The 22717-nt window shown below is 52.4% G+C and overlaps 1 protein-coding gene across 1 annotated transcript in view; it reads left to right on the top strand.

Moving 5' to 3' along the window:
- The first annotated feature begins 7354 nt into the window (after window positions 1–7354).
- The window catches only part of WNT9A (Wnt family member 9A), a 58527-nt gene continuing 43164 nt past the window's right edge, over window positions 7355–22717 (top strand). Inside the window, exon 1 of the mRNA XM_086614916.1 lies at window positions 7355–7449. Within this exon, the coding sequence (XP_086471042.1) occupies window positions 7355–7449 (95 nt within the window). The remainder of the gene's footprint in view (window positions 7450–22717) is intronic.

Here is a 22717-nt window from a genome sequence, read left to right as displayed (position 1 = left end):
CCCTGCTCCAGTTGCTTCCTTACCATCTCCATCATCTCCCCAGTCAGCCCATGAGCAGCACGGCCAAGGGCTGCTCCAGGGCCGGCACCGCATTAGCGCCGTAATCAGCTCAAAGGAGCTGCTGAGCTCAAACAGGGGACTCAGTCTCCACCGTGCATCGATTCAGGTCTCTCTCTCCTATCTGATTTTCCTCAGGAAGCAGACTGTCACCAAAAGCCCTCAGATAATGGCTCCTAAATCACTTTTTTACAGCACGGGCACAGGCAGAATGTGAAAAGAGTCCTTGCATGCTTGGCACTTTTTCTTCAGACCTAAAAAACCACCTCCTGCAGCTCTGTCTAACAAAACCACATTCACTCCTCGCATGCCCGATTGTCATAAAGACAATAAGGACCTTATTTTGCACTGCATTAAAAATCACTCTGGCCCAGACTATAGAGTCCCTGATTCTTCGTGAAATCACCAGGAGAAAGGTGTCCATGTAAGGCACAACTTGTCTGCGTTTACTCAGAGGGGCCGTTTTGATAGTACTCGTCTACTTAAGAAGAAAAACCTTTGCAAGAGCAGAGCACAACTCTGGAAAGATATGCGTGGAAGCAGGAGGCAAAAAATCTCCATTTTTAGGTAATTTTCAAACAATTTTACCGGCTCTTGTGAACATCAGTGAAAAGAGGTATCCTTTGCTGCCAGAGAGAAAAGATTGGACCTTAAGAGAAGCATTTACTGGGCTTTCCATGAGTGGGAGATATTTTATGACTTCCATTTTTTAATGATGGAGAGCAATTTAAAAGGTCAAAAACATTTTGTTTCGCACACACATACATAGAATATCAGCAAGCCCTGAGGCTTGAGGGACCCTTGATAGTGCTTTCCTGTGGTTCAGGCCCATCAAAGCCATTTGAAGGAGTCCCACTTAGTCACCCTCTGCTCTCCACCTCCCTGCAAGGCCCCGTTGCCTGAAGGGCAGCATCCCTGTCTGCCCTTGGGCATGATTTGCTCACGGGTTCACCTCATCAATGGATGTAGCGCTCTGCAAAGGCATCATTCTTCACCACCATGGGGACTTTATAGTCCAGGAGTCCAGAAAGTCCCCCCCTAAATGGGAGACACGTCTACTGCTGAGGCCTGTTGAGCTTCTTTTGGTTGGGCTGCCTTAATTTGGATTTATTGCAAGCCTACACAGATGCTGGGTTATCACTGCCATCTCATGTCGCTCCAAACACCAAGAGCAAATGTAACGAGGCATCAGCAGCTCCTGTGGCTCCAGGTTTGTACAGCGTGCCTTGGGATGTAAGAGCCCTTGCAAAGGATGCACAAGGGTAGACCAGTTGCAAGCATCTCCACCTGCATACAACGCTTATATGCCTCTCAGGGAGTCTGTGCAGCCACCTTGAGCTCACTTCATGCAAATAAGTGATGAACTTGGTCCTTCCTTTAGCTTAACCTGCAAGAAATAACCTCTTAAAATAGGGGGGAAAGAGGTGAGTGCTCCTTAAGATCACCCCTGCTCTTCTTGCAAGAGATAAAATTCTTGGAGTGGCCTTGAGAAAGCTGAATAGTTTCCTCTCTCGGTGGCATAACAGGAGAGCAGAATGCCTATGGATCACTCTTAAAAAAAATTTAAATAAAGGAGCTGCTCCTGCTGTGGAGTGGAGGCTGGACTAGATGACCTCCTGAGGCCCCTTGTAAACATATTTTATGAGATTGCCCGATTATACGGAGAGCTGGCAATGCTCAGAAAGGATCTGCATGAGCCTGTTACCGTGGGCCAGGAGTAAGGTGCTTGCTAAAGCTTAGTAAGATTTAGCTGCTGTGTAATAACAGATGCCTACTGGGACCTGTTGGTTAAGTCTCTTTCGAAGTATTTTAATATGGGCCCTGTAATCAGTTAAGAGAGGGGATCTCTGGTGGGAGTGAGGTTTAGGGAAACTGATGGCTTGCTGATATTTGGTGGAAGGAGGCCCTGCAACGGGTCAGTCCCACAGCAGCTTGGTGCCCTGGCCTGCTTCTGACTCTGTTTCCATCAGATTGCCTCATTTTGGGGTGGACTTATAGAGCAACAAGCAAAAACTCAGTATGTGTATCTCAATGACCTATGGCTCCGAGTCCAGCATGGTCCCTGCAGATCTCAGGGGACAAAACTGGTGGCCTCCCACCTTCTGCAGCTCGAGGGACACACGCACAGCCTTCCAGCACCTCCACGTCCCTCCATCCAGCTCTGCCTTGGACGGATAGAAGGGAGCTGGGCTCCACGATGGAGAACTGCCTGCAGAACATCGCGGCACGCCGGGCTCTCATTTGCTTTTTCCCTTCCATAACGTTGAAGCAATGCACTGCCACAGGCTTCAGTGCCTTTAATTCATTTGGAAAGGTGGAGAGACACAGGGCAGGAGTGAGGATCAGGGCCATGCTGCTCCTTATTTGCCGTGATTTGCACTATCCAGAGCCCTGGAGATGCTCTCAGCCTGGCTGTCAGCAGCCCAGCTGAAAGCAACAGGCATGTTTTGACCACGTCTCTACCCTTCAAAATCATTTTCCCTGGCCAGAGGGCTGGTTTCTGGCAGGATGGAGGGAAAGGATGGAGGTATAACACAACATCAAGTTGCCTGAAGCTCAGAGCTGTCCCCAGGGTGACTCTAACTGCATTCAAGACTGATGGAAAAGAAGTGAGAATCTGGCTTCCAGCCCGCGTGTGATCACTCGAAGGCAGGAAACACCCTGGAAGTCCACGTGACGGTGAAAAAAGAGTAACTGGAAAGGAAGGCGGTGGTGGCAGGGGGGACTTGCACGGCGTGATCCCTGAGACAGTGGAATAAACGACGTCCCGTGGGCAGGCGGCGTTCCCGGGTCTTGTCTGTTATTTCAGACTGTATCCGGAGGGCAGATAAATGCCAGGCCCACTTCTAATTAAGGAAACTGAGGAAGGGAAATGTGAGTGGCTCATCTCGGAGGCGATCTGTCAGGAGGAAACGCAGCTGAAGGCTTCTCAGCTATCCCAGGCTCAGCCTGGGATGCCCAGCCCAGACTGAGCCTGGTGAGGTCCCCACCTCTTGCCGCCTTGCTTGAGTTACTCCCATCTGGGAGCGAGTGCCAAGTATCTGATGGGGAACCCATGCAGGACTGGCAAGGAGGGATGAACGAGATGACCTCACAGGTATTTTCCTTCCCTCTCGCACTCCCATGACTCAGTCGCGCCGCTGAGCTGGAGTCGCTGCCATGGAGAGGTTTGGTTCATGCAACGAGACCTCAGTGAGCTGGTCAAAGTCCTCGCCTCGCTAACGGGAGCTCTGCCCTGCAGAGAAGAGCACTTGGAGCAAAGCCACAGGGAGGGAAGGGGAACCCCAAGCAAAAGAAGTGCTGGGTTTCCTGCAAAAAAAATGGTAACGAGGGCTCCTGTGGGGTGGGGAAGCCTCTGGAGCGATGCAGCCAGACTGAGCCCCACTCGAGAGCTGAGTCATGGAGCAGGAAAACTTGAAGTCACCGTCCAGATCCCTCTGTGGTCTAACGTGCCCAGGAAGAGCCTGACGGGGTGGCCACAGCAGCCTTGTGCTGTCTGAGGATGTCCCATCAGCTGTGCTCGCTGGCTCTCACAGGTCGGTGTCACCAGCGGGGCTGGGAGGCAGGGCTCACTCTGGCAGTGGGTGCAGGATGCCAGGACCCTTTGCAGGATGCCAGGACCATTTGCTGGGATCCTGGCAGGTCACCCGTTCAGCAGCTTTGCACGCAGGAGCACATCAGACACGCACAGCGGCGAGGTCGGGGTTAAGGGGGAGGATGCAGGTTTTCTGCTGATGCCAAAGCAGAGGCAAGTCCGGTGACCACCACTTTGGGGCTCCTGGTCCAACAGTAGCATTGAATCCCAGCATCTTCCCTTGATCCTAAAGAAGACAGTATGGTGCTGGCAGCAGCACCGCTCCCTGGGGTGGTTACGGCCCACCAAGCTCCCTGGCTGCTTCACCCCGGCTATGGTGTCCCTCCTTCCTCTTGGATACAAACCACCCCGCTGAAAAATGCCCACTTCAAAAGCCAAGCACACGCCAGCCCATCCACCCTGCCCATGGCAGCAGGACACTGCGCCGATGTGCCACTGCCCTCTGCTGTCAGTGGCTACGGGGACATCGGCCAAGGCCACCACCGCTGAGCAGGAACACCCAGCTTCTCTGTCACCCTGGGGGCTGCTGAAGGACCTGGAAAGCCACAAAGCTGTCCCAGGAGGATGCTGCGCCCAGGATCGGTGCACGGTTCCCTGGGCACGACGAGCAGCATCCACGGGCAGCAAAGCCCTGGAGGAGTCAGTGCCTGCTTGGGCTTCCCCTTTCCCGTGGCTGAAAGCAGAAGTGGTGACTATTTTTGGCGCTGTCTCACTTCGGAAAGAGCATCACCCCGGCTACGGCACCTTGCTCCGGGCAGAGGAAATGAGTAACGGTGAGGGTCGCGCTGCCTTTCCACGACCCGGACCTCTGCCTCGGGGCTGCCTGGCGTAGCCGGAGTTTCCTTCCACGTGTTGGGCACACCAGCTTCTTGGGGACGTGTATGAAAAATGACTCTTTTCCAGCAGAGAAACACTCCGGCAAAGCCTCCCAGTGATATATATATATATATAACCTTGCTTGTCCTCCTCTCCATCCGCCGTCTTTCATTGCCTTTTCTTAAGCTGGAAGAGCTGGAGCAGGAGGATAAGGACACCCAGCATGACCCCCGAGCTGGTCCTCATCTCCCAAACTTTCCTTAATGAAAGGCCTCTAGATGGGGCTTTAATGCAATATTGCTGCTGGCCTCTGCTGGGCTGCGATCGCCCGCAGAGCCTGGGGGCTTGCTCACCTTCCAACACCCATGGGGGCACACGGGATGGTGGCATGATGCCACTTCACCCCAGCCATGGGGATAAGGGAACTGGGATATACCCAGACTCTGGCACATCACGTGGAATTGAGGAAGCCGTTTGCTGGGTCAGATTTGACACCCCACCACCCCCCCAGCATGCTTCTGCCCCAGCTCCAAGGGGTGCCAAGGCTCGTGGTGCGGAGCTGCGATGGGAGCCCCCAAACTCCATGCACGGGCACGGGCATGTGGATGTGCAAAGCTTCGCGTGGTGCAAAGCAGGCTGCTTTTCCACAAGTTTGTTTTGCAAAGGATCGGTCAGGGACCAGGCTGGGATGTTTTACACATTAAAAATCCAAGCAGCTTTCCTCCCTCCTTATGCTTTTATTCCAAAAATAAGCAGGACCCAAATAGTTTGCACAGTGCTGGGAAGGCTGGAAATGCCCCAGTGCATGGCCAGCGGTGAGAATAAAGTCAGTGAGCTCCCAGTGTCGCTCCAGGGGCTCTTCCAGGACAAAAGGTTCATCCCCATTAACCCACCTGCTGCGTGGTTCCTGAATGGGTTTGTCCATGGACTGTTGGGGTCTGGAACACACAGAAACCCCCCCACCCACCCCGGTTATCCAAGGGTCTCGCTGTCTCATCATGCACCCAATTGTCACCTGCTGGGCACAGGTCTGCAGAGCTGAATGGCTTAAACCTCCGGGGATGGTGGCTTTTGGGATGAGAGTCCAGTGCCAAGTACCCACGCGTCCTCCTGTTTCCGTCCCCGCGGGGACACGAGGCGGTTCAGCACATGGCACACACGCTCAGGAGGGAAACTTTTTTGTTCCCGGGTGGCAGCGGGTGCAGAAATGCCTCCTGGATGACGGCAAGAGTGACGTCAGCCAGTGCTTGGAGCACCTGGAAAGACGTGTCCACCGAGCACCGGTCCCAAGGGCTGACATTTAGGGCATTAACTGCTTCCCAGCCGGGGTGCATCACACTTGCACAACTGTCCAGGCTTTACACAGCTGTCCAGATGTGGCATATCTACCCCTTGTACATCTGACCCTTGCACGACTGCTCATCCCTGCCACGTTCAGCTCTTGCACGACTGTCCTGCCCTGGCACATCCAGCCCTTGCACGCTGAGTCCTTGCATGGCTGGCACTGGCAAGGCCACCCATTGCACACCTGGCGCTTCCACAACTGCCCAGCCCTGGCACATCCATCCCTGGCATACTGAGACCTGGCACACCCATCCTTTGCACATCTGCCCATCCTTTGCACATCTGCCCAGCCCTTGCACAGCTGCCCAGATGTGGCGCATTGACCCTTGTACATCTGGTCCTTGCACGACTGCCCATCCCTAGCACATCCAGCCCTGGCACATCCAGCCCTGGCACACCCAGACCTGGCACACTGACCCTTTGCACAACTGCCCGTTGGCACACTGACCCTTGCACGACTGGCACACCCAGACCTGGCACACTGACCCTTGCACGACTGCCCATCCCTGGCACATCCAGCCCTGGCACACCCAGACCGGGCACAGCCATCCTTTGCACAACTGCCCGACCCTTGCACAGCTGCCCATCCCTGGCACATCCATCCAGCCGTTGCACGACTGCCCTGCCCAGCACTCGTGTGACTGCCCAGCCTTTGCACAGCTGCCCCGATGTGGCACATCCACCCCTTGCACATCTGGCCCTTGCACATCAACTGCCCATCCCTGGCACAACCACTCCTTGCACACTCAGCCCTTTCCTGCCCGGCTGTGCCATATCCAGCCCCTGCACACCCAGCTACGGGGCTGGGACACCCATCCGGGGACACCCATTCCTGGGACACCCATCCGGGGACACCCATTCCTGGGACACCCATCCCGGGGACACCCATCCCGGGGACACCTATCCCGGGACACCCATTCCCGGCGACACCCATTCCCAGGACACCTATCCCGGGACACCCATCCCGGGAACACCCATCCCGGGGACACCCATCCCGGGGACACCCATTCGCGGGACACCCATTCCGGGACACCCATCCCGGGGACACCCATCCCGGGGACACCTATCCTGGGACATCCATCCCCGGGACACCCATCCCGGGGACACCCATTCGCGGGACACCCATCCCGGGACACCCATTCCCGGCGACACGCATTCCCGGGACACCTATCCCGGGACACCCATCCCGGGGACACCTATCCTGGGACATCCATCCCGGGGACACCCATCCCGGGGACACCCCTTCCCGTCCCGTCCCGCCCCGCTCTCTCCGCCCCGCCGCGCCGCTCCCCCCGCCCCCCCCCTCCCCGCGCCCGCCTCTCGGGGGCGTGTCCCAACCTCCCCGGCCCCGCCCCCCGCCGGCCCCGCCCCCTCCCCTCGCCGGCCCCGCCCCCCGCTGGCCCCGCCCCCTGCCCGCCCCGGCCCCGCCCCCCCGCCGGCCCGGCGCTCGCCGCCGGCCGCGCTATAAGAAGCGGCGCGGGCGGCGGGGCCGCAGCGGGCGCGGCGGGGGAACGAGATGAGCAGCGCCGGCGCCGCTGCAAGATGCTGGATGGACACGTCCTGCTGGGATGGCTCTCCTCCTGCGCGCTCCTAGGGCTGCTCGCCTGCGCCCCGCGGCCCTCCGCCGCCTACTTCGGGTAGGTGCCCAGCGCGGACGCGCCCGCACCCCCGTTCCTCCTTTTTAACTTTATTTTTTATTTTTCTTTTCCTCATCCCTCCGACGTGGGGATGCTGCCGGCAGCCTCCTTCCCCCGGTGGGTGCGGGCATCCCCTCCGCCGGCGCTGACAGGAGAGGGGTCCGGACAGGGACAGCCCCGTGCCCGCGTCTGTCCCCCGTTCCGCCGCTCGGAGCCGGGCCACCCTAATCCGGTCGGCGTGCTGCCTGGCACCGCCGGGCTCTCCGGGAGCTGCAGGTTGTTGCCTGCCGGGGGCTGCTGTGCTTTTCCCGGGGGCCGCAGGCAGAAACTCTGCGGGTGAGGGAGCGGCTCTTCCTACCCTTCCCGGACGGGGTGGGCGATGGTGACCCGCAGCGGGGTGGCCGGGGAGCTCGGCTCCAGGTGCGTGCTGTAACCTCCAGCAGCATGAGACAACCCCAAAAACCTCTTTTTCCCCCTCTAATTTAAGCGCGTGCATCAGCACCAGGTCCTGGCAAGTGGGTCCCGGCATCACCCCGGCGGCGTCGTTTTTTTGTTTTGGGGAGGGGGAGTGTATGGTGCTGTCACCAGCCTTGCACGGCCCAAAGCTTATTCCCGGCCGAGGTGAGGGTCTCCTCCGGGCTGAGCGCGGAGGGGTGCGGAACCACCGCATCCCGCGGTGCTCACCTGTGCGCGGTGCGGGGGTGCGGCCGGCAGGGGGCGCGACCCGCCCGACCCGCGCCCGCTCCGCGCAGGTGGATCCCGCTCCCCCTTATCCCCCTTCCTTGGGTGGGGGGGAGCTGGGCTGGAGGAGCTAAATAAACCCCTTCACCCCCTCTCTTTCAAGCCCCCCGGAGCTGTGTCACGAAGCTACAGCTGGGTTTCCATCTGCACAGGTCCCCCTTTGCTTTTTGGGTCTCAGTGTAGCTGCTTCTTGTCCTTTTTCTTTTTTTTTAAGACTTATCCCAGGATGGGGTCGGTTGGCGAGGGGAGTGGGATGCGAGCACCTGATTAAGAGGTTTTGGTGGGAGTTTATTCGAGAGTGATGGTTTTTGCTTCTTTTTGGGATGTTGCGTTGTGACCGCTGGTAGGAGCCACTGGACCAGTCCTGGAGAATGTTTTAGCAGACTTGAGGTTTCTTCCCCCCTCCTCTTTCCAGTAAAACAAATCCTGGTGTTGAGGCTTGTCCATTGCTTGTGGTCTGGCAAACTTTTCCAAACAGTGCTACTTACATCTTCTGTTTCCAACTCAAGAACCATTTAACTTCCTGCTTCTGGGACTGGTTTTGTAGGGAAACAGCCTGTCTTGTGTGCATAGGGTTTTAGGAAAAGCTGCTTTCTCCCCTAGTAGTGCACAGAGGGCTGTCCTGAGCCCGTTAGCTTGTGTGTCTGCTGAGGACCACCGGCACTGTGCAGTTGGATTGTGCCTCGGGGACTGACAGGGCTTGTAAGGAGTTTGGCTGTAACTCTCCTGTTAATCTGTGCAGTGCTGGTATCTGTTGTAGTGCAGCAGGTAACTCATTCCAGTTGCTTGCTTCTGGGATTTCTTTCCTGGCCTCGTGTGGCTGGTGTAGATTTTTTTAACTTCAGCGTGAACACGTTTAGCGGGGGAAAGTGTGCTGCTGGGTCTGTCCTGACCGCTTTGGGTTATTCCCTCTGTCTCAGTACAGCTGCTGGTTCTGATTTGAGACTCTCTCTCTGGCAATAAGGAGGGGAGAGGAGATGCTGCCAGATGTGCACCCAGCCAGATGTGCACTCCAAGTGCTCCAGGGCTGCTGCGGTACGCAGTGAAGTTTGCTTATGTAAAGCATCCTGCTCTCTGGTTAGAGCCACAGCGAAGGAGCAGCATCTGCTGCTAATCTCCTCTTTGTTCTTCCAAGAGGCCTAAAGCAGAGATTGCACTTGCTGAGCTGCTGGGGACATGGGGGAATAGTCAGTGCTGAGGTCCAGGGTCCCTGCTAATCCCCAGCAATATGTGATCCAACAAGTGCGTGTGGAAGAGCTGAGCCCTCCTCGTTGCAGGCTTCTGTATATTGATAAGGAAAAATCTTACCTGGTAAAAGCTGGATGTTCCTGCAGAGCAGGAACTAAAATCCCCTCTAAAGAGGGCAGATTTAGGTTAGATATAAGAAAGAAATTCTTTACATTGAGGGTGGTGAGGTACTGGAACAGGTTGCCCAGAGAAGTTGTGGATGCCCCATCCCTGGCAGTGTTTAAGGCCAGGTTGGATGAGGCTTTGGGCAACCAGGTGTAGTGGAGGATTTCCCTGCCCATGGCAGGGGGCTTGGAACTAGATGATCTTTGAGGTCCCTTCCAACCCTAACCATTCTATGATTCTTGGTGCCCTCTGCAAGTGCCCTGTGAAGGCTGATGTTAGCCTGTCTTGTTATGCCTGGAAATGTAGCCACATGCTGGGACTGTTTAGTCTGGAGAAGAGGAGGCTCAGGGGGGACTTTATTGCTGTCTACAATTACCTGAAAGGAAGTTGTAGGGAGATGGGGGTTGGTCTCTTCTCCCATGTTATGAATGACAGGACGAGAGGGAATGGCCTCAAGTTGTGCCAGGGTAAATTTAGCTTAGATATCAGGAAAAATTTCTTTCCAGAGAGGGTTGTGAAGTATTGGAACAGGCTGCCCAGGGAGCTGGTGGAGTCCCCATCCCTGGAGGTGTTTAAAAACCGTGTAGATTTGGTGTTGAGCTGTATGGTTTAGGGACCCTGACAGTGCAGGGTGAGTGTTGGACTCGATCTTGAAGGTCTCTTCCAACCAGACAATTCTATGATTCTATGAAGGAGCTGCTCCAGGTGAGGAACCACATCTGTATCATAATATAAATCTTTCCTAAAAAGCTGGATGCATCACCCTTTGCTCAGGGGCTGAGCTGAAATGAAGTGGCCTCAGTTAATGCGACACCCTTTCTAGGGAGGGGAAGGGACACTGCGTCCCAATCCAAGGTGGCATCATCAAAGCCACCAAGACACCTTTTGGTGGCCTGCTAGACCCTCTTCTCTGGGTGCGAACATCCCTGTTGGAGGAAGTGGTGGGGTGCACAGTGCAGCAGGCAGCTGTGTTAAACAGATGTTATGCTGTAGCTGCGGCTTAGCTGCTCTGTTCTGCAGTCTGGTAGGGGATAGGGACAGCTGTGGATGATCCCTTCCACCCCATCCCCACTGCCTTATTTCAGGGAAAGAATTCAGTGTCTCCAAATGCGTGGCACGGCGGGGGATTGGTGAATGGGGACAAAAATCGGGCATGGTTACATGATAACAAGATTGTGTCAGCATGTAGTTATGTCTGTCTGTCTGGGGCAGCGAGGGAGGGGGAGGGGATGCTGGGGTGGGAAGGCCACGGCTGGAGGCTGCTGCTTCTTCCATGTCTGGCTCTGGTGGTGTTAAAGGGAGGCACAAGAAGCCCAAAATGGTAAATGCCCTCTGGAAGTAGAGCTTGGTGTATGTGAGAGAAAGTGTTGGTGCGGATGGGGCTTTTGTGGCTGTCTTGCTCCAGCCCCAAGCTGGTTTAGGACATGTGCTGAAGTTAATGGTTCACTGTCTGGGGTTGTCCCTTGCCTAAGATGATGCTGACAGCCTCGGTGCTGCTCCCTGGGTGACGCTGACCTCTCTGGTGCAGGAGAGAAGCAGATACTGGTGTGACCTGGAGCTGGTACACAGCAAAGCCAGGACCCGGAGCGATGCTGGTGTGCAGCTGTGAGCAGAGCTGAGGCCCTGTAGGCATCTGTTTGGGAGGGGTTTGCTAGCCCTGATTACTCGAAAGCAGCTGAAAGAGGCTGGCTGCAGGGATGTGATGATGCTACAACTCCTCAGCCTTGTCTGATAGGAGACTTCTCCGATGCTAGAGAGGAAAAGGCACGCCTGCAGAACTGAGCAGGACCTGGAGGCTTCTAGTAGGTTCAGAGTTGCCCATCAGGATGCTTGATAACGATGGGGGTGTTTTAGGGTAGGAGTATGTAGGGGAGACTGTTACTGGTGGAGTCTACACCAGAGGGGGAAGCATTGCCTCGAGGTAAGCGTCGGCTGAGACTGGCTCGTCGAGATGCACCGGCTGTTCCAAAAGCGAGCCTGCTTTTTCTGTCCCACCGTCTCCTCTGCAGCTGGGCTGTCTGAAAACTAAATTTGCACTGTATTACAACTGGCCGAGGGGGGGTGGTTTGGAAGAGCCCCAGACTGCTGGGATCCCTGGGAAAGCATTGCTTCTCACTTTTCCTCCCTGCTTTGCTTTTCTTGTGCCTTCCAAGCTTTAAGACCCAGGGTGCCTCCCCTTCGTCTCCCCGGTGTGGTGGAAATGCCATAGCAGCATCTGGGAATTGTGTTGGGGCTTGCACTGCTGGGCTTTGGAAGTGGCAGATGATAAGATGAGCCATGCTGGGGTGGCAGCCAGGCTGATGAGCTTCATTCCTGCTGTGCCCTGGTGCTAGTGGGAAGGTGAACGGGTCCGTAGGAGCTTGCTGCTCTCCTGCTCTATGGCTCTGAGGTTGCAACCTGTCCAGGCCATAAATCACCTCCCCTCTATTTCTTTCTGCATGTTCTGATTTATAGTCTGGTTCAGTTTTGATGCACCCCCTCCTTTTTTCTTTTATTCCTCGCTGGAAGAAATGTTGATTTTTCTGCAGCTTGGGAGTTTGCTCCGCTTTGCTCCGGCAGCAGCAGGAGCCCCGAGCAGCTCTGCCTCCCTCTGCAAACACTTGTCAAGACAGTAGTAATGTTACAAGTGGCTCATGCTTCCATAGTGTTTATATTGACAGATTGCAATGTTCTTCATCAACGTAACTGATCTGCACGCTGCACGCAGGCAACAGGAACCCTTAAATGCTTGTGTGGGGGAGAGGGAGGGAGGGGAAGCATAGCTTGCCCTAATTTACCAACACATCGCTTGCCACAGCAGGTTCCTTGCTGCACAGTGGGGTTTTTTTGGTGTGGGAAGTCCAATATATTTTTTTGTTCCCATTGGCAGGTGCAGAATATGTGCCCTGCTATGCTTTAGGTGCTGCTGGTGTAGAAATACTATATGCCCTGCAATTCGGGGTGTGATTCTGCTAAAATTACTTAAAGATCTGAATACTAGGCTTTTTAAGGGACATTTAAGGGTCATGACCATCCTGATGGAGTGGGCTCTTAAAGGGGGGGCCAAGACTTAGCGTGAGTTTCTGAACTCTTGTTGCTGCAACTGTGTGGCATCAGCTTGAATGTCATCTCCAATAAAAGGAAGCCCACTGGTGCTGGCAGGCTTTGCTGCCTGGTGGGGTTTTTTTCTTTCCCAGCTTCTGGGATATGCTAGGTGCTAACATGGCTGTTGCATAGGAAGAATTTCTGTACCTGTCACTTGATGGTAGTGTGGGGCCACATGCTCACAGGGGTGTGTGTGGGGTGGTGTTTTTTTTTGCAGCTCCGGCCGAAAGGCGTGTGAACTTCTCGGGAAGCCGTTGCGTCGCCAGCCCACAGCGCGTTGGCTTTCCAGACGCGCCGGTCGTCCCTGGCGCGTGTGAGATGGAGCAGCTGGTTCTCGGCGCAACCCAAAAAAACAAAACCTGGGCTCGGGTGGTGAGGGAGGAATGTGGCGTGCGGGCAAACACAGCTGGAGCGTCAGGAGGCAGCTCCTGGGGCTGGGAGGGTGGCTTTGCCATCCCAACTGGTGCTGTTCTGCCTTTTCCAGATGGTGATGCTGGTTTTAAGGTGCTGGGTTTCTGGTTTTCCTTGGAATAGGAAGGGTGTGCCTGGCTGCTGCTTTTTTATATTTTTTTCCTGCTCTTTTTGAGCTGGGTGAATTGTCATGTAGAGACTGATCTGTCTGAGTCCTGATTGGCTTCTCACCCAAAGGTGGCCTCTCTGGGTCAATTCAAAGCAGTGTTTCACCTCCCTTCCTTTGCAGAGGGGAGCCCCAACATCCAGAAGAAGCATTTGCTTTGTAGGTGCTTGAAGATGACACTGGAATTGAAGTGCCATAAGGTGGTGAACAAACCCAGGAGCGTTTGGAAAAACATCTGTGTGTGCAGCTGTGGTCCACTAGACCTGCATCTTCAGCTCCAGAGGCCCAGATCTGTCCTGGATCAGGCTGGGAAGTACCTGAAAGCTCCTTCCACCTGCAGTGTACTTAAAGGATGGTGCAAAACTTTGTTCAGACAGATGTTAGTAGGTCTTAGACTCATCTACTGGATTGACCGTCTTGCTTGAGACTTGGGAACCACTACCTTGTGCCTCAGTTTCCCTTACTCAGAAAGGCATTGGGGCTGATTCTCTCTGAACTCAATGTAATGGTGAACACTGTATGCAGCCTCTGTGTACAAATATTGCATGTTTTTTTCGCAGAGGTCACCAGATGACTCCTTAGGGAAGAAGATGGCTTGTTAGGAGAATATTAGGTGTATACCTGGCAAAGCAAGAGGCCAGTGACTCTTTAGTGTGACAGGTGATGCAGAACTGGAGACCAAGAATCTATAGGACTCTGGTCTCCTGGTGAAAGGCCTGGTCAATAATTAACTTGCTTTCTGGAAGCTGCTAACAACAATAAAAGGGAGTCCAGCCCCACAACTCCAACACAAAAAGCCCATGAGTGTTTAATAATTAAAGACCTCGTGCTTTGTCGCAGGGTGATGAGAATCGCCTTAAGGCTTATTCAGTGGCAGGTAATTGAATTAGGTTGTGGGATTGGGAAGGGGGAGGGTTAAATGGAAGGTCTGGAAGACTGCATGGAGAAGTCAATATGATGCTCCTTAGTTTGAATCTTTCTGACAGCACTGGGTTTTGTCAGTCTCTGCTGCTTTCTTCATCTTTCTGTCTGCTTAATCAGCTGTGCTTGCGGACTTGGTGTCATTGCCTCCTGGAGAAGATATTCCTGTCCCAGAGATGCTCCGTTCCATTCCCTTCATTTAGTGAGATGCTGGCAGTGTTTTTATTCCTGGTGTTTTCCTCTGTGAAATGTTGATATTTAAAGGCTCCTTGAGATATTTTTTTTTTTGGTAGAAGAGCCAAGCCAGAAAGCCAGAAAACACTGCTGAGCTAAGCTATCTGTATTCATGGAGGAGTCTGAGTAGCCAGAGGAGGAACTGAACCAGTGAGCATCACCAGTGCTTCCATAACATGATGTGGTTTCTGGTGCAGAGCTGCACAGGGGTAGTGGGACCTAGAAAGCCCAGCATAGCTGAAGGCTGGACTTGCCTGCCCTGTTTCCCTCTTATGTCCCTGTGCATGGCTGCTTTCTAAGAGGGTTGTAGGCTGGAAGGGGGTTTGGCATCTTTTTTGGAAATTGAGGAGATGCAACATTGGAATATCCTGATGGAGGAGACTGTCTTGAACATGGTATCAGGCCACCAAAGGTCTATGGACTTCTGCTGCCAGAAGCCCCGTATAGGTCCTCTTCTCCAGTTTCACGGAGCAATATGGCACCTTCAGGGCTTGATTTCTCTGGTCACTTGAGTACTCTAGAGTACAAATTGGACAACTCATCCTAACGTTTGCTGTATGAGGCATTTGAGAGGAGAAGGCTCAATGTGTTAAAATACTCTTCATCTGATGTATGTAAAGGCTCCCTCAGCCTAACTATGCAACTGCAGCTACCTCCTGGAGAAGATACTCTTGGGTGGGACGGTGCTTGCTTAGTTCACACTAAAGCCTATGTTAGACACAAACTTCTTCACCGCAAGCTCCCTGGCTGTCCAAGTAGCAACCTGCCAGCTTCCCAGAGGAGTGTGCGTTGAAGCAATCCAACAAGTCTCATGTACCTGGCTTTCCACACTGCAAACATGCTGAGCCTCTGGCTTCTCTCCATAATGAAGAAGCCTTTCTCTCTGCAGCCAAAAAAAAAAAAAAAAATCAGCTCTCTAGTGGCTTGCAGCATGTTAATGCAATTAGTTTCTCAATCTGGGAAGCCTTCAAGCAGGAGGTTTGTTTCTTGCACTGTTAAATGCTGATGTGAGGGCTACTGCTCTGGCTGCAGAAACTGATGCTGCAGGTCCTGGACCAGCACATGGTCTGGCTGCAGGTGGGATACATTTTCCTGACTTACTGGATGCAGAGCTGGGGAGCCAGCTCAGGTCAAGTTGAGTAGGAGCTAGAAACTATGATAATGCTGAGTGGAAAGGGTTAACCCTTTAGAAGTTGGTTTTTTTGACATCTGTTCACAAATGTTTCCTCTTCTGTTTTTAACTGTGCTTTTTAAGGTTCCCTCAGATTGCGGCTGTAAGTGCTAATGAGTCTTATCTCTTGAGATACTGTCATAAAACACACTTATGAAGTTTATCAGCTCAGTAAGCTTTATGTTTTATTGTAATGCGTGTTTGCACTGTGCTAAGTGGAACAGGGAGTATTTTGACTACATGGATAAACATTGCAGTTACAGGATTTGCCTTAGCTGATAGAAAAATCTATTCTGACTTTTTTTTTCCCTTAGCTGTTGCAGAGAACTCTTATTTCAAATGGATCAAGCAGCCCTTGCGTGTGCTATGTGGTCTCCCAGTCCGCATGTGACCTTAAATCATTCTTCTCTAAGGTGTGGGGAGTATTTTGTTAATTCAGTTGCTGAAGGATTTCTTTTGGGGGAAGGGGAAATGGCAGGTTAAAAAAACTTGAACCCTTCCTTTGGAAAGAACACAGAGCAAAACAGCTCTTCTATACATCCACTGTAGAACATGCAAACTCAACAGTATCTGACATTAATGCTGAGTCTGTGCTGGTTTGGAAGGTAGCATGGAGCGTGCAGTTCCTGCTGATGGGATGTCAGGCTGTATGGGAGCTGGCATGAATTTTATGAGCAGATTCATTTGGCCTAGCTCATTAAAATAGCATTAATTGGGTAGCCGGATGCTTATGCAGTTTGGGTGGTGGGAGGGGGGAACTAGCTTGTTCTGACTTCTGTGTTTGCTGCTGGGCACTGGATGGACAAGCTTCACAACTGTAGCAAAAGTTTCCTTTCTTGGAAAAACTGCTGTGAGCCTTTCAGAGGCTGAAGTAGCATAATTGGCCATTTATTGTGCGTAGTAGGAGGTAGCTTCTTGTGCTGTGGAGCAACGTGTGATCTCCCCAATGTGTGAATGAAGTACTGAGGTGTCTGTAGGAATATATGAGCTTAGCTTCAAAACCTGTCACATGGCCCTGTCTGGCTAAGGTGATGCTGGGAGGAATGGACAGAAGTTTAGCCAGAACTTTGGTCTGCTGTTGAACTTCTCTGAAACTGAATTGTAGAGCAAGCAAGTAGGATCAAACAGCTACTTTCAAGACTGAGTCCTTTTGGAAGAGGTCATCTAATGAGCAAAAGAATTAGCTTCCATCTGTACTTGGTCTACTTAATTTTGCTGGACTCTAACAATGGAGGAAAAAAAAATAAGTTTACTTTGAGGTACACAAGGGTGTGTCTTGATGAAGTGATGCCTTCAAGTGTAATGTACAGGTAGGTGAGACAGGCTGCCAAGGTGAATTCCTCTGATGCGATGAGCCTGTGGGTTGACACTGGGTTTTTGGTTTCTGTATTTTAAGCACCTCTTAACTTCTTCCCAAAAGGAGCTGGTTATGACTCTGCTCCAAAACCATCAGCACTGCCAGGTGAGTGTCTACTGAGGTGGGCTCACCCATTTCTCCAAGAATACCTGTTCTAACTTCTAGTCAAACCAAGTTATTACCCTTTAAATTCCACCTCCATAAAGTCCCTTATTTATGTTCCCTGCTGTCATCCATCAGCTGTCTGTGACAGCTTCCCCAGCACTGCACGTGGGAGTGTGCCGTGTGTTGCTGCAGTGTAGGTGGCAGTGCCCTGGTGCTAGCTGACCCCTCTGCAGGCTTGGCCGGAGGGTGCCATTGGTGGGGGCTGCAGGATCACCCAGTGCTCACGTTATGGAGGAGCACCCATCTGCTGAGCTCTGGCAGGTTGCTCTCAAACTTCTTTGCTGCAGTCTTTGTAGACTCCCCCACCTGATTGCTTAAAAGAAACATGCACAGAGGTGTTGGTGTGCCCTGGTCCTCATGGTCTGCCCACAGCTAATTCCCAGTGAACCCCCCAGTGTGAACCCCCTGCTGAGTTGGGTGCATTGAGTGGTTTTCACTATCATGGTGAGCTCACACCTTTAAATAGCCTCATTGTAATGTCTTCTGTGAGTTGATTTTTTTTTTGGATTGGTGACTTCATGCTTGATATTGCAATGAAACAAAGTCCAGCAGCCCTGGGATGGAGGGGGGGGGGGGCACAACTGCACTTCTGCTAGAGTTTGCAGGTGAAGCTGGTTCTGCCTGTTGCAGAGGACCTCCGATGGTGCTTTCCAGCTCCACCTTTTAGGTTTACTGTTAGTAAACACCTTGCTCTCTGAAGCTGCCAAGGTGAAGTGTTCAGTCTTCTGGATGCTGAGCTAGTGCTCCCTTGGCTACACCTGAAGCTGTGCTTACAGGGGCTTCATTTTACCCTGGTGACCAGTACAATGCCTCACTTTGAATCACTCCCAAGACTTGTGGTATCTGGTTGTGGTTTTTCTGGGTGGGGATCTACCCTGCTTGGCCTTAACACAAGATCCTCAATCTTCCTGCAGGAAGGGTAGGGTCTTACCTGTTGGAGGTCTGCCAGATCCTTTCCCAGAAGACTTGCTTCCCCTCAATCTTGTGTTGACTTCAATGTCTCCTGATTCCCATGGAAAATTGGTTGGTCCTGTCTCCTGTGGGTGCAGAGCCTCTTTTAAGGCAGTGACTTTCTGCATTGGAGAGTGGATGTGAGGACACATCAGGCAAAGCATTGCAAAACACCCAGGCAGGCAAAGAAAATGTGCTTCTACTTGAGTTTATTCTAGGAAGGCTGCCGTGTGTTTTGGTATTTCTCAGCTTCTTTACAGCCTACTGCTTGCTAGCCTCAAGCACAAGTATCCCAACCCACCTGGCTCTGAGGAGGCCTGGATATCTCCTTAAGTAGTCTCAAAGGAGACTTCTAGTGTCCTCCCCTCAGGTATGGGAGCATCTGTACCCCACTGGCCTGGGGCATGTCTCAGCACTGCATGCCCCTGCCTCTTGGAGCAGCACTGCTTGTAGAGCTGAACTTCTCCACTGTGTGGGACCAGCTTTGGTCTTCCTCAGGTGAGAGTTATGATGTGTGCTATGACATCAGAGTGTCTGGGAGCCAAGTTCAGCTCAGGGTAGGGTATTCACCTGGTCCCACCAGCTGCCCTGGTTCGCATGCACCTGGGAAACAGCTGAGTGTGATTGGACTTAGGATGAAGATCCAACTTGGGCAAATCCTTTTGGGCTGGCTCCATTGGTGTTGGCTACAAGGACCTTTCCCAGAGCAATTGATGGCTTTGATAGAGCTTGCCCAGCTCAGTGACACAGAGTTCAGCTTACTGCTGAACTGTAAGCCCTGCTGTGCTACAGCTCTCCAGGGCTGCCCATCTCCTCTGATGAGAAACCCAATCCTGGAGCCCAGTCCCCTTTGGGGACAGTTCACCAGAACTGATACTTTATTTAAAAGAACTGACTTGTTTTGCTTAATCTTGACAAAATTCTTTTCTAGCCCTAATCCTCTTCCAGTGTAAGGTGAGATCTTGAAATAGCTGGCAAACTTCTAGCATAGCTCTTTCTGCATCTCTGGGCCTCTCTGCAATCAAAGGTGGTGGCTGGTGGGGGTAGGGATGTTTTCAGCCGTTGCCAAAGATAAATCTCCTGCTGGGAGCTCGCAGGGAGCTATTTCCCAGTCTGTGGTTAGCAAGTTGATCTGACGGGCCAGAGGTGAAACAGCCACTTGAGCTGAATTACAGGGTCTAACCAAAGATCCAACACTTCCTTTGGCTCATTAGCACGGCTGTGTTGCATCCCTGGTGACTATTTCTATCTTCTGGCCTGTCCCATGTTGACTCTGGAAATCCAGAGGCTTAGTGTGAGTTTGAAGAGAGGACTGAAGCTGAAGAGCCGCTCTTGGGAGAGCGTGAACTGGACTAAAGAAGGCTTTGAGTAGTCCCTGCGGTCAGTGTTACGAGCCATAATCTCCGTGCTGGTTTTTGTAGCAGATGAAAATGTGTTTATAGGTGGAAACCTGTCTCTTGCAAGATGCAGGACACACACTGGGCCAAAGAGATGACATTTAGAGGGGAGTGGGACCAGGCATAATCCTGCATTTGTCTCCTGAGCTTGCAGAGGGGTCAATAGCCATGCAGGAACAAATCTCACTTGATGTAGTGGAGATGCCTTCAAACTGCAGCCTGCCTCTGGGGAGCTTGTGGCCTCAGTCTTCCTCGGTGCATGGTCTAGGTTCCCTGTGGGCTGCCCCAGACCCTGCCTTGTAAGGAGGTACCAGGGTAAGAGAAGGGCATCCTCCCTCAGCACTGCATCCCTTGAGACACTTGCTTGGGCTGCTGCGAGGCTCATGGAAAATCTGAGAGCTGGAGCTGGCACTGGGAGAGGGGAGGTGAGCTTGAAGGCTTGGTCTTTTCTGACTCACTGGAGTTTGAGACCATGCCAGGCTTGATGACCCTGTTACGTGGTGACGCTGGCTGTATTTTTACTGCGTCCCCTAGCAGCTGGCTGGGAGCATCCCACCCCAGCCAGCTGCTAGGGGACACGGTAAAAATGTGGTCTGCAGGGTGATGTGCCTCATGGTGGGTGGGGAGGTGGATGGTGACCCTATCTGCTCCCAGAGGCTGACTGCTCTGGAACTAAGCATAGCATGAGGCTGGTGAACTGCTTTTGGGGATGATGTGCTTCACTTGCTGTTGGACAGATCAACAGCACAGGGGCAGAGGCAGGGGCGGTTGGGTAGCTTTGTCCAAACAGATGCTCTTGCCTGCTTGCATGGGGCTGTTTACTCTGTTACTGGAGCTCTTTGGAGAACTCCTTTCAATTGCCTTCACTTTAATTGGCTCTAGAGCTGGTGCCTGATCTGTCTGGATGTGCTGGGAGGCCTGGGATAAGCTTTACCTGATTGCTCCATGGGGTGAAGGGAGCAGAGGGATTGCCAGGCATCTGCATGGCTTTGGGCACATCCATTAACCTCAGCTTGTAAAACAGGGCTGTTCTCAGACTGAGCAGAGCCAGGGACTTGGTGCACATCCCTTGGCTCTTCTCAGGACCCCAAAGGGCTGTTGGACTACAGACCATACCTGAAAGTGTCTTCCATAGGTGCCTGATGAAGCACAGCCCTCTGGGTTGGAGTTACTGCTCCTGTTGCATCAATTAAAGGGGTGCAATAAAGACAAACATATGGGAGACCTACTGATGGCTTAGTGACCTCTGAAATGCTATGAAGCAGGAAGATCATGCTTGGCTTCAGCCTGCAAGATCTGACTGCAAAACAAGCCTCATTAGCTGAGGCTTCATTTTGGGGGTGCAATGTTGCACCCACTATCCTCTTCCAGAGCCTTGCTGGGAGAGGCACGGCTGGATTTTCAGTGCAGCTGCTGCCCTTGCCTGAAGTGCCAGCCACGCATTGCTCTTGCTACTGTCAGCTGCCTGAGAGCCTCTGTTTATGTATCTAAAACCTGAAGGCTGGAGAAGGAAGAAATCTGACCAGTGCAATGGAAACCTTCAATTCCCTGCAGTCCCAGGAGGAGAAGAGTAGCTTCAAGCTGGAGCTAGGAATGAACTTCGTTTGTACGCTGCCTCGCCTCTCCAGGAGGATCAGCCAGGAAAAATATCAACAGTTCCATTAAAAAGTCTGCTGGTTTGCTAAAGTAGTGGAATAAACATACCTGTAGGCATAACGGCTCGAACCGCACAGGAAACATGAACTGGAACGAACACACGCAGACTTGCTCCCTCTCCCCCTGTATCTCTACCAGATAAAAAACACTGTGCATCCATGGTAATGGGTAAATCAAACAGCAGCTGGGGGGGATTATTCTTAGCTGGGGAAGAACTGGCTTGGATCAGAGGGGCTTGGTGCTTTCCTAGAAAGGCAAAACCTGTGCTGAGCCTGCTCTGTGCTGCTGCCTGCTCTGGGAGTGGGGAGGACGTGCAGTAGAAACTGGGGCAGAATGGGATTTGGGGGGTGGTTGTTAGGTCTCTTTGATTTATAATTGTACCTTTTTTAGCTTTCCTTTCCCTGTTTCTGTGGGAAGTGATGAGGGGCTGAACTGGTTTTACTCTCACCAGTTTAGTCCAGTAGGAAAGCTGGGGTGGAAGCCAGTGAGAAGTGGGTGTGATAGCACTAAATGGGGAAACTAACCACCTCCAGCCATTAGTTTATGGTGGAGATGGTCTCTTCAGTCCTTCTCTGAACCCACAATACATAGAATCATGGAATGGTTTGGGTTGGAAGGGACCTTAAAGATCATTTAGTTCCAACCCCCCTGCTATGGGCAGGGACACCTTCCACTAGATCAGGTTGCTCAAAGCCTCATCCAACCTGGCCTTGAACAGGGATGGGGTAGTCACAACTTCTCTGGGCAACCTGTTCCAGTGCCTCACCACCCTCAATGAAAAAAATTTCTTCCTTATATCTAATCTTAAATCTCCCCTCTTTCAGTTTAAAGCCATTTCCCCTTGTCCTATCACTACGCACCCTTACAAAAAGTCCCTCTCCTGATATCTCTGGGACAGAGGGAGTGGAGACCTGCAAACCTGTGTTACACCGTTCAGTGAGGGGATGTGAACTTCAAGCATGGTTTGAATGAGAGATGCTGTCAGCACTTTTTGGATCAGTAACCTGGTCCCTGAGCTGCCCATAAAAACAGCTTCCCCCTTGGCCCTACCTAGCACACATGGTATGTACATAAAATACATGTGGAAAATGCCTTCAGTTGCAACCAGATGGCACCTGTCAAGCACAAGTAGATGTTTCTATTAGTGTTCTTGAGTGCCTTGGACCACTCCCAGCCTCTGGATAGCAAAAAGCCCTGCTGTAGCTGTCCTCCCTGAGCAGCCCCAAAGGCAGATTAATGGGATTATTGCATGCTAGAGACAGTCCCTGGGCTCCCAGGCCTCATCTGCACAGCCACTTAGCACAAACTAATCTGAACTGACTTTTAAAGTGGATTAGTTCAATTACTCTTAACTAGCCCTGGTGGAAACACTCTCCTTGGGGGATTAAAGATCCTTAATTCACTTTAACATACTTGATTTCAATGCAAATCAGGCTAAACTGAATTAAGGGCGCTTTAGAGCCTTGTGTGGAGGCACTCCTTCAAAATTGGTGTGGTTTAACCACCCCACTTTGCATTCCTGTGCTCAATTGGTTCCAGTTAGTGTTGTTGAAGTGTCCCCTTACAGATGACTAATATAGGCAGCCTCTCCGATAGAAAGCTGCAAACACTTTACCTGGGCTAATGCGTGAACCAGCTCTTGCATCTGCTGACTCAGTGCT

This window comes from Tauraco erythrolophus, chromosome 7 (genome assembly GCF_009769465.1).
Source record: "Tauraco erythrolophus isolate bTauEry1 chromosome 7, bTauEry1.pri, whole genome shotgun sequence".
NCBI lineage: Eukaryota > Metazoa > Chordata > Aves > Musophagiformes > Musophagidae > Tauraco > Tauraco erythrolophus.
The sequence above is the reverse complement of the archived record's forward strand: the minus strand, read 5'-3'. Positions and strand labels throughout refer to the sequence as shown.